This window comes from Elephantulus edwardii, unplaced genomic scaffold (assembly GCF_000299155.1).
Source record: "Elephantulus edwardii isolate Elephantulus edwardi_28Jun2011 unplaced genomic scaffold, EleEdw1.0 scaffold00008, whole genome shotgun sequence".
NCBI classification, from domain to species: domain Eukaryota; kingdom Metazoa; phylum Chordata; class Mammalia; order Macroscelidea; family Macroscelididae; genus Elephantulus; species Elephantulus edwardii.
In genome coordinates this window covers 2,717,813-2,729,957 of record NW_006399758.1, presented here as the reverse complement: position 1 = coordinate 2,729,957, position 12,145 = coordinate 2,717,813, and the positions used below count along the sequence as shown (strand labels likewise).

The window sequence follows — 12,145 nt, the reverse complement described above, 5'->3', positions numbered from 1 at the left end:
TCACCTACAACTCATAGCGACCCTATGTTCCATAGCTCTGTCCTGCTCTATTCTGAGCTAACCTTATTGTTTCTGACATCTCTATTCTACTATCCCAGTCACTGAGTCAATCCATTTTATCATGGGTCTTCCTCTCCTGCACTGTCCCTTCTTGCAACATGCCCAAAGTATGCCAGAGAGAGCTTCAGAATCCTTGCCTCCAAGGAGCAGCCTGGTTTCACCATCTCTAGGATGAACATATGTTCTCTTAGCAGTCCATGGTATATTCAATACTCTTCTTCAGCATCAGAGCTCAAAGGCATCAATTCTCCTGTCATCTGTAGTCATTGTCCAGCTTTCCGATGCATTGCACATAACTGCAAAGACCATGGCCTGGATCAGGTGCACCTTAGTCTCCAGACTAACTTAGTTGCTTTTCAGTACTCTTCAAATGTCCCTGACAGCAGGCTTTCCCAGTGCAATTCCTCTTTTGATTTCCTGGCTGCTGGTACCAAGAGTGTTGACTGTGGAGTTAAGCAAACTTCAGAGACTTCAGTGAGTAAAATGAGTATAAAAGGACACATACTGCACAATACCATGGATACGAAATACTAATGGCTACTTCATCTCACATACTTTGCGCATCCAAGAGAGGTCAGTTCCTGGAGAAAGACAACATTTTTGGTAAAATAGATGAGCAAAAAAGAGGAAGACTTTGGACAAGCTGGACTGATACCATGGCTGCAGGCTCAAGCGCAGCAGTGATTGTGACTCTAGAAAGAACAGCCCAGAACTTCACCACCCTCACAATCATTGCAATATGTGAGTTGAGTCAAATGTTAAAGGCATCAATAATACAAAAATAAAAGGTGGAAAACGACAAATGCTGGCTAGAATATGGAGAAACCAGAATCCATACTCACCGCTGGTGGGAAGGCAAAATGGTTCCCGTCATTCTGGAATGTAGTGAGACAGTTTATCAGAAAACTAGATAGAGAACTATCATGTAACCTAGTAATCCCACTTATATATCTATATCTATACACATACAGAACTTGAAATTGGAACACTAAGATTTGTACACCAGTGTTTATTGTAGCACTGTTCACAATAAACACAATATGGAAGCAATCTAAATGCCTATCAGCAGATAAACAGATGTACACCACACGTGGTACACACATAAAATGGAATACTACTTAGTCACCATGAGAAGAGGTATCTTGATACAGATACATGCCATAGATATTGGTGGAGATGAATGTTAATGCACCGAGCAAAACAATAACAAAAGGATAAGTATCGTATGATCTCATTTATCTATAAAAGACAAGAAAAGGCAAATGAATAGAGACCAAATTTGATGACAGTGGTTATTAGGGGCTGGAAGGAGGTGGAAAGGGAAGGCAAATTGTAATGGACAAATTACACTGATTGTAAGTAAGTGTGCATAGCTCATTACTGTAATTGCTGTTAGTAAGCTGTACACTTGTACAATGTTAAATTGAAAAAAAAAAGTTGTGCAAACTAGGTATTTACAACAATAACAAGACAGAAGGAAAAAAAAAAAGAACAGATACTGAGGCTACTTATATACAATAAAATACCTCCTGGAAAAACGTATTGGGATGGGAAAGTTTGCGGTTAGGGACCTCTCTAAAGTACTCAAGAGTAGCGGTGTCTCTCTGGAGACTAAGGTGCGCCTGATACAGGCCATGGTTTTTGCAATCACTTGTTATGCATCAGAGAGTTGGACAATGACTAGGGAGGATAGAAGGAGAATTGACACCTTTGAGCTGTGGTGCTGGAGAAGAGTACTGAATGTACCATGGACTGCCAAGAAAACAAACAGATTCATCCTAGAGAGGGTTAAGCCAGGCTGCTCCTTGGAGGCAAGGATTCTGGGGCTTCGTCTGACATACTTTGGACATGCTGTAAGGAGAGACAGGTCTTTAGAGAGGGACATCATGCTGGGTAGAGTGGAGGGACAGCGCAGGAGGGGAAGACCCTCTATGAGGTGGATTGATTCAGTGACTAGGGTAATCGGGATGGGTGTGTCAGAGTCAATGAGATTGGCACAGGATAGAGCACAGTTTAGGGCTGTTGTACATAGGGTCGCTATGAGTTGCAAACGACTCGATGGCACATAACAACAACAACAATACCAACTGGTTAACTGGTTTGGAGATTTAGGGTTATGTGTTATGGAGCATTCCAGTTAACTGGCCTACTAACGTGTTTAATGTTTCTTTCTGTACTAACTCCTCGTTTGCTAGGTAGTGCCTGGATTCTTAGAAAGCTTTTTTATTATTATTATTTTGTGTGCATGTACCGTCAAATCAGATCTGACTGGTACAGGAGGATAATTGTGCCTCCTTCTCCGGCAGAGCCTCTGGTGGATTCGAACTGTGTTTCTCTGGGATTGCAGTGCAGCTTCTTGCCACTAGGCCACCAGAGCTCCCCTTGATTCTTAGAAAGCTTTTAAGTGACAATCTAAGAATCAAAAAGTAGTTAGTCTCTATTCAATTAGAGCCACAGAAAAAAAGGGGCCTAAGAGGACTTATTTTCCTGGAAGGAATCACTGTAACTCCCTGGAATTCTATTTTTTTATGAATTATTTTATATACATAAATGTATCCAGCCTAGTGGACCAAAAGCGATGCTACCAAGGTAAAATTGGGTGACTCTAATCCGCGGCCGTAGGGCCTGTCTTTAATTGTTTTTGGTGAAACATTCTTCTAGGTCGTATAGCCCTGGTGTGTCCACTTGCCGTACAGGGATAACCTGTGGTCGCTGTGAAGCTGAACACTGTGACACTAATGTGTCAAATGTGATAATGGTTACCCACGGTGGACAATGTTTGGTGGCGCTCCCTGGTTGAAACAAGCTTGGAAGCAGGAGTGGCATCCACTATAAACAGCTTGCCTCCGGAAACCCTATGAACCTGGAGAAAGAATGAAAGTCACGTACGCAAGTGTCAAGAACTTCATTCACAGGGTCGCTATGAGTCGCCTATAACTTGACGGCACTTAACACCAACAACACCACCAACAACACAAATGCATCCAATTTGATTACAAATTCCTGATCTGCAATTGATTATGGGGCAGCACAGGACGAGGAAACGTTTTGTTCTACTGTACAGAGTTTCCATTAGCTCCTGGCTAAGTTAGCAGGAGCTAACAACAACATATATGTACATACAGTTTTCTTGTATCCAAGAAAGTTCACTATGTTTTTCCCACTCACAAATTCAACATCATCTTTTCGTATCAATAAATATAGTTATATAGCATCGTTATTTTTTTCTGTTGTAAAAAGCTTTATTGTTTCATTTGGGCCAAGGTTTGGGTGAAGGGCTTCTGGGTGGATAAGATTCTACATCAAGGTGGGATAGAGAAGCTTGCTGCTGATGGCAGGGGGACACAGAGGTTCCCCCCTGCAGGTCCCCGCAGGCCCCTAGTCATGCTTGAGGGTGAGACACTCAAAGAGATACTCGCCCAGCCCAGGCTGGGGGCCGCCCAGTCTTATAATGTTGGTCAGATGGTCACCCGTCTCCTTCAGCAGTTTCACTTCCTTGTCCAGGAAGTGGTTCTCCAGAAAGTCACAGAGATGGGGGTCAGTGTGAGTGGAACCCACGGGGTGCAGATCCAGAGGGACGTGGTTTAGGTTCTTCTCCAAGGCCAGCGCTGCCCCACTCATCCTGGGATGGCTTCTGGATATCTTGGAAGAGGACTCGCCTGCTGCGCTGGTTTTGCAGCTTCAAGAGCCGCTTGGCAACCTCCCGCTTCTCCTTTGCCAACTCGTGGAAGAAGTGTCCCACGCGGTCAAAATAAAAACTCAGAGAGAGGTAGGTGTAAGAGGCCCACAGGTGTAGGTTGACCAGACGGTTGATGCCAGCTTCTCCTTCGGCGGAATAATTTTGACGGATCTGAGATCTCATAGTTGGTTGAGGTTTTGGGGCTAACAAAAAAAAGGTATTAGCTGGTCCCCAAAATAGGAGATGGTTGAGATGGTCCTGAGGTTATGCTTGTAGATTAAGTTGGAGGGAGGCTGGAAGGGGGGAAGTTGCCGGGTCTGTTCTGTCCAAACACTGTTGAAGCAAGAGACAGATCCACGGGACCACTGAGGAACTCTGTAGCATCATTTTTACCAGCCAAGTAATATTCTAAGGTATGCAGTTACCAAAACGTACTTAACCTTTTTGCTGTAGCAATGCTTCTATATTTCATTTTCCTTACAAATAATTCTGCAATAAACATCCTCATAAGTAAATCTATGCACACAAACTAAATGATTCTCTTATAATAAATTCTCAGTAATAGAACAATTAGTAGACATACATGTCAATAGCTTCTAAAACACACTGCCCAACTGGAGAAGTAGTTTCTGGGAGAAAAATCAAAGAAGTTTTTAGAATTTTCTTAGGATAGTTTCCAAAATATATGATTTAATGAAAGGGATAACAAGCTCCAAATCGAGGATAATAAGCATGATGAGATCATTTTAAGCTTATTAGACATTTTTAGCTTCTTCATTTAGTTTGTTTCCTCCACATGGCTTCCCTAGAATTAAAATCCTTAAAAGAAAAGGCCTGTAAGATAAGATTTCTTTCCTGAGGCAATAAGGAAGTGTAAAGCTGGGAAGGTTACCCCAAGATTTCTAGTCAGTCTCATCAAAAGAACAATTTGAAGGGAGCTCTGGTGGCCAGGTGGCAAGAAGATGCACTGCAATCCCAGAGATACGTGGTTCAAATCCACCAGATGGGGGAGCTCTGGTGGCCTAGTGGCAAGAAGGTGCACTGCAATCCCAGAGGTATGCAGTTCGAATCGAAGGGCAATCTCCTCCTGTACTAGTCGGATCCAATTTGACAGTAAACACACAAAAATTAAGAAAATAAAATTTAATTTTAAAAAAAGAACAATTTAAATGAAGCAAGCAAATGGAAGCCAGTATAGAGAGGAAAGGATACCAAACGGGATCATTAGAATCATTTGCCTGTACCTGGGAGCTCTGGTGGCACATGCTGGAGCCAGCTGTGCTGCTAACCCAAAGCTGGCACCTCTATGCTGGTTTGAATCCACCAGCAGCTCTGTAGGAAAGATGGGTAAACAACTCCCATGAGATTTACAGCCTCTGAAGATAAGCTCTGATACAGTTACAACTCAAAAGCAATGAGATTTTTCTTACACAATGCCTCTGTGGTCTTGTTCCCTGAATTTCTTTATCTTTTATTGCCAGGACACTGGCAACAAGAAAAAGTAACTGAAAATTTAACAAGTACTTTTATTTAGACAACAGCTTTACCTTATCACCCTATAACATTAAATCTGACCCTATTACCCATTTTCTCATTAACTTATTCTCTGTATTATTTCTTTTACAGAAGACTATGTAATAGACTAAAATTGTCTTTACTAAAGCCCAGCTTCTGTCAGGCTCATACTATTTAAGTTCCAGGCTTGCTCTAGTTTACATGGTTACTTACATTCCAATCCAGCTTAGAAAACCAAAGGGGCTCAGTGAATTAATCAAGATACTATTAAAGAGCCACTGGTACTGCTGGTTTGGTTCTAAAATACCACATTATTTCACTATGTGATGATGAACAAGCTAATCAGCCTCTCCAAATTAAGTGAGTGTTGTTACTTAATGAATATAAAACTATTTGTCATAACATTACTACCGTCATTCATTCTTAGTTTTCCTGAGGTGGGAAAATGTGAAAGAGTAGAAATAGTTAGAGACACAATGCTTTTACCCCCTTCTCATATTAAAAAAAGGACCAAAAATACATGCTTTACATTAAGAAAATCAAACGGCTAGAGTCATCACATCTTAGCAGTCCCACATCCAAGTCTTTCACAAATGTACTTCTTTTTTATCATCTAATGGGCACAGAAAATCTCACTAGTATTTATTTAGAGGCCTCCAACAGAAGTCTCTGAATTTTGGATTAGATGACTACTGTTTTAAGAGGCCACAAGAGGGAGTCCAGACGTCACGGTATCTGCTGCATAAAGCCATAAAAGAGAGGCATTTATTAATGAATTTCCTTTGGAGATTACAAAGGTAACATTTTGGTTTACTTTTACTGCATTATTATATTACTGGTCAGAATCTCTAAAGTCACATTGATATTAAAGAGATAATAAAAAATTCTCACCTCAAAGAGCAAGTTTTAATGCTGGCCCATGAAAGTATGTTTGCTGTGGGTTCTGTTGTTCCTATGGGCACTGAGTCCAGGCTGACTTGCAGAGGCTCGAGTTCAGCAGAGTGGAACCTTGCCTGACCCTGGACCACCCTCATAATTTGTACTATGCTTACACTTATTATAGAGTCTTTTTATCAAAATAAAGCTTTTCTCTATTTCAAGCTTTTACAAAATTTTGCCAAACAAGGGATCAACTGCTTTTAGAAAAAAATTCTACTGGGATATCCACAATTTCTCTCCTTTCTTCTATCACAAGAAAAACTATATTGATTTTTTTTTCATATCAAAGTGACTTTATTTTCCTAGCAAAACACAAACTGGGCCAAAACATTATTCTCTTTACATACTGTTGGGGCCATCCATTTTTTCTTAAAAAAAACGAAAACAACCAAACTTGTATATATACTGTCAAATTGGATCCGTCTGGTCGAATCAAATCCAACTGGCACAGGAGAAGATTGCCCCTCCTTTTCCAGCAGCATCTTTCTTTGCAGCACAGCTTCTTTCCACTAGGTCACCAGAGTTCCTTCTTGGGGCTACCTTAGCATTATTCCATCTGTATAATGAGAGATCAAGATCTTCTGCGCTCATCTTTGTTAGGTTTTAATATCAAGGCTATTCTGGCCTTCTAGAACAAGTAAGGAATTTTGTCTTTCTTCAGCACTGTCTCAAAGAGTCTGTGGATAAAATTTTAGTTTGGCAGTTACTTATTAATTTGTTTCCAGGACTTTTGGGGTATCTCTTTGTCTCTTAGCTTGTCTCAAAGTACAATCTAAGATTTACTCTTCTGAAAGGAATCTGTGCTACCCTCAATCATTTCTTTTTGAACTTAAGTTTTCACAGTTTTACTATGCTACACTTAACTGTGGGTTTCTGCATGAGATTCATAACATTTTAAATCTTTGGCCTAATGTCTTTACTAAGTATTAGAATTCTCAGCCATTTATCTTTAAATAATACTGTGTTATGTACATACACTCCTCTTTTGAGATTTCAATTATCTTTTAATGTTTTATGCCAGCTTCAAGGTTGAGAATCAATAATTCTTTGACCTCATTTTTTTGACAAGTCTGGTTGGTTGTCATAAAAGGTTAAGTTCAAATGTTGGTTGTTCAAACCTACCCAGAGGCACCTTGAAGTCAGAGCTGCAGTAACTGGCGTCTATAAGAATGCTATGGAGTTCTACCCTGTAGCCACAGGCCATCATGAGTCAGAATTGGCAGTAATTAATGACAGTACCCAGGCTCAGAATGTAAGATACTAGAAGCTCTTCTATTTCCTGTCTCTGGAATAGTCTCTAGGAATCTCTCCTTTCGGGGCATGTGACTGCCATTTAAAAAAACCCATTTAACATTGAGACAAATCTGGTTAGGCTCAGGAAGTCCAACTGTCCCAGAACTGGCACCAGTCATGACCGCAGGAGCATTCTGGATTTCATACCCCAGCAGATGACATATGGACAAAAACCAGGGCTCCAGACACAAGGCCCACTGAGCCATCCCAGATACTTCAGTTATCTGAGCCACCCCAGCTGAAGCCTAGGATGCTGAGGAAGCACAGTCAGGCCAAAGCTGACACACTCTGATAGAATCCCTAACTGTCACAATCATGAGCATTAAAATAAGTTGTTGTTTTATACCAGTAAGTCGTGGGATCATCTGTTATTACTGGGAACAGTAATAACATGAAAGCCTTCAGTGTTTTGCACATTCCTGCTGGGTGTGCCAAGAACACAAGACCCCGACTACTCTTTCCCTGAGCCAGTTTCTCAAGGCTGTGTTTGTGGTGAGCAACGTTGAGGGATGAGGTAACATGTTTGGGACAAAGAATAGGGCTACTATATAAAATGTAAACTGTCCAAGCTCATTGCTCCTCAGGTGTAATACAAACCGACTGTGTGCACAGCATCACCTGGACCCCTTCAGGCTGGCCTGGGACTGGCGGGCAAGAGGAAGTGACGCGCCAGCTGCCTGCTTCACCAGAAATAATTAAGTCCTTTGTCCCTAACCCAGGACTCTAAGTCTTCTGCTAGCTTCCATAAAGCAACAATAGGCTAAGTTACCTTGCAAACTGAATAAAATCCAAGATCCTTTAAAATTCTTCATAGTTACATGGCAAAAGAGAACCAGGATATATTCCATTTTGTATTTTCCTTCCCTTTTGCCTCTTTGTGTTTCATTCTAAGTATTTATTATTTTTTTAATTCTAAGTATTTCTTATATATATTCTAGTTTACCCAATCTAATTCACTGCTACAACCTTTTCTATTATATTCTTATTGAAAGTGTGGTATGTTTCAATATCTTTTTAATGATTAATCATCATCATCATCATCATCTTCCAGTTCTCGGCTAAAATTCTCAAGCCAGGGTGTTCTTTTCCCCCCTCCTATGAATAAGTGTTTAGTTTCTTTTAAACTCCTGTAGGAGGTCCTCCATGGATCTTGTTTCTGTTGTTGCTTCTGCTAACTCAAAGACCACACCACTCCAGCTGTTTGAATCTGCCAGTAGCTCCTTGGGAGAGAGAGGGGAAAGCTCCTCTGGTGAGATTTACCACCATGAAAAACCCACTGGAGGGCCAGGTATGAGCCAATTCTGACTGAACAGCAAGGTTTTTTTCTTTCCTTTATCTTCATTTTTTGTTATATCTGTATTTCCGTATGCTTTTCTCCCCCCCCCCCAAATGAGCACTTGACAAAGTATATAAAAATTTTCAGATTTAGGGTAATGTCAGTAACTTCCAAAGGGAAATGTATGTTTACTTCTAGTATGTGACTAGTGGGATTTCAAATGTTCATAAAATTATATGGTTTCCCATGGAGGGGGAACATGAAAAATTATGTTTAGAATTCCTTTCAAAAACTGAGTTGTGATAAATTGATATTTTATAACTAGACATCACCAGTGAACTTTTAGAAGCAAATAAAAATACAGAAATATGAACAGCTTTCATTCTAATCTAAATATTAAATTACCTTTGTACATTTTGTTTGTTAGTTTTTTTCTTTCTTGTTGTGTACCACTAAATCAGATCTGATTGGCACAGGAGGCGATTGTCTTTCCTTCTCCAGCGGACCATCAAGTGGATTCAAACTGCAGGCCTTCAGGACTGTTGCAGTGCAGCTTCCTGCCACTAGGCCTATAGAGCTCTTCAATTCTGTATGTTTTTTATGACTCAAAAAAATTTTTTTAAATGCTTTATCCTGCATGATACACATGACTAAGTTTTTTAGTAAATATATTTCACAAAAGTATTTATTAGTCTAATAAAATATTATACTTTTGATGTATTAAAATTACAAATTATCTTTAAAGATGACTTACCATGTGCATATTATAAAAAGATTCTATATGTAAGTGTGAGAGAAATACTGCCTGTTGCAACACTTACAGTGAAAAATACGAAAATCAATATATGGATGAGAGCCTCTTCTTTCTGATTCAAATCCTGCTCGGCTCCTTACACGTACATCTCCTGGACAGAATTTAAAAAGAAAACATGAGTTTAGAAGAAGGCTGTCAATTTGGATAAAAACTTTCAACTTACAACAAAAATGTGTGTGGCATTATACTCAGAAGTAACCTGCCACTAATTAACATATAGAGAGCTTGGGTGGCCTAGTGGGTAGGGAACTGCACTTCCAACTCAAAGACAGGCTGTTTGAATTGACTAGCTATTCCTAAAAAAATCCTCTTGAAGGTCAGCTACGAGTTGGTTCCAACTCTACAACAATGAGTAAGTGAGTGAATTATATATACAGGGGAAAAATAGTTAGAAGCTGATTTATTTCATGTAGGAGGGAGAAGAAGTTACATTTTCATAACATTTGAATGGATTTACACTTATTGCAGGGGTGAGGGTAGACAAGGAAAATTTGTTAAAAATCTCCCTCAACAATAACAAGCATTATGGCATATATTTTAAAGTTATCTTTTGAAAGATGAATAAAGTGTATGATAAAATCATTTTAACACCTTATTACTCATACAACATTTTAAAAAAACCTTAGGAAATTAGATTACTTTCATCTTACAGAAGACAGAAAATGCATAATTTAAAAAATTTTCAAAAATATCAAAAGTAGCAATTGTCTATTCAAAGAGTCTCCTCCACGATGGGCACAATGGTAGGGGTGACTGGGACAAGAAAGAGGAAATACCTATTTTCCTGACATTTATCTTTTCATAAATGAGAAAACAATTAAACATTAAATATTTTGCTACATTTCATTTCAATGATCTTTTCTCATAATACCTAAAACATTCAGTTGGTTCTTAAAATGTGTCCTTTACAGATATTGGGTCATTTTTTTTGTCCCTGTACCCACATGATTTACAGATCTATTTCTTTATACAGTAGCATACATATAGCAATCATGTACCAGCCACTCTTTTATATTACTTACTTTATGTATTTTTTTTTAAATAAGGTAACTATCTTAATTCCTACTTTACAGATGCAGAAATTACCGTTTTGAGAAGTTAGAAAATATAACCCAAACCTCCAAGCTAGTGTTAAGGAGTGAGCCCAGATTCAAAGCAGTTCTGTGGGTTCCCGGCTCAGTGCTTTCCTCACATACTTAGTCCCAGCCTTCATAACTCTTTAGTTTTCACTTGATTGGTCCTGTACTCATAAACTCTTACCCTGAAAATCCTTCTACTTATTTGTGGCCTCATCTCACAGTGATCAAGCAACCACCTCTCTGAGCTGGTGATTTCTTTTTAACATAACAAATACTGTGTACCCACTAAATGTCAGGCACCAAGCATGGTAGCAAGGAAAATACATTAAGTCCTTGTCCTCTTGAGGCTGATTGTTCTGTTGGATTAAACAAATAATAATAAAATAATTCTGATCTGTGTAAGATATCAGTAAATTACAGGAATAATAAAGTCTAGCAAGAGGAACAGGGAGTGAGGCATGAAGGAGGGGGAACCTGGCTTTTCATTAGCACAGTCGGGAAGCTGCATGGAAAAGTGTGGGAGCTGAGTCCTGGAGGAAGTTAAGAGTGAGCCACAGAGGTACTGGGAAGAAGAGGTTTCGAGATGTAAAGGACTGAAAACTGTTCAAACTCACTGCTGTTGAGCTAGAACTGACTCATAGTGACCTTCCACTAGATTTCTGAGGTTGTGAATCACATGGAAGGAGAGTGCCCATTTTTCAATGAGCTGCTGGTGTAAGAAATGCCAGAGGCACAGCCTGTGGGTTAGCAGTGAGGACCAAATCTCTGTGGACCACACCACCTGAATCTCGTGGGCATAAGGAAGAGTAAGTATAAACACCTCCAAGGTAGGAAAGAGCAGGACAGGCACATTCAAGGTCAAGGAGCCACAAGACTGGAGTAAAGTGAGGGGAACTCATGGGAGATGAAATAAAGACATGGTGGGGCCAGAGCATATCAGGCCATTCTGGGCCACTATTTTAACTTTGGGAGCTCTGGTGGTCTAGTGGTAGGATGTTACACTCCAATCCAAAGGCACACAGTTTGAATCCACCGGCTGATCCTCAGGAGAACAGGAAACTTCCTCTCTCAGAAAGCCCTATGGAGAGTCAGCTACACAACAACATATCTAACTTTTACTCTGAGTCAGAAGGGAAACCAATGGAAGATTATGAAAGGAGGGATGAGTTGTAACTTAGGTTTGAAAAGGTTTACTGCACAGACTAGCAGAGGCATATTAGGAAAATGCAGAGACCAGCTAAGGGTCAATTACAGTAAGTAGCCAAATCAGTAAGGAGCTGTGGGGCCAATCCAAACACACACGGATGGAATGTGGAAAGAGATGGGCAATCTTCTCCCAAGCCAGTTATTGCCTCTAAAAACTTGTGGTGGGTCAGCTATGGTCGGTTTGGACTACTGCAGAGCAAGAACAAAAATGGATTTAATTGAGACAATAATAATTTACTTAAGTAGAGTCTCAACGTACTGGCATGGGGCATTTTGAGTCGGAT

The 12,145-nt window shown here is 39.9% G+C and overlaps 1 protein-coding gene across 1 annotated transcript in view; it reads right to left on the bottom strand.

Annotated features, from left to right (window-relative positions):
- PDE7A (phosphodiesterase 7A) overlaps window positions 1-12,145 on the bottom strand; it is a 71,305-nt gene that overhangs the window by 48,401 nt on the left and 10,759 nt on the right. The window contains exon 3 of the mRNA XM_006880526.1: window positions 9,584-9,667. Coding sequence (XP_006880588.1) covers window positions 9,584-9,667 — 84 coding nt within the window. The remainder of the gene's footprint in view (window positions 1-9,583; window positions 9,668-12,145) is intronic.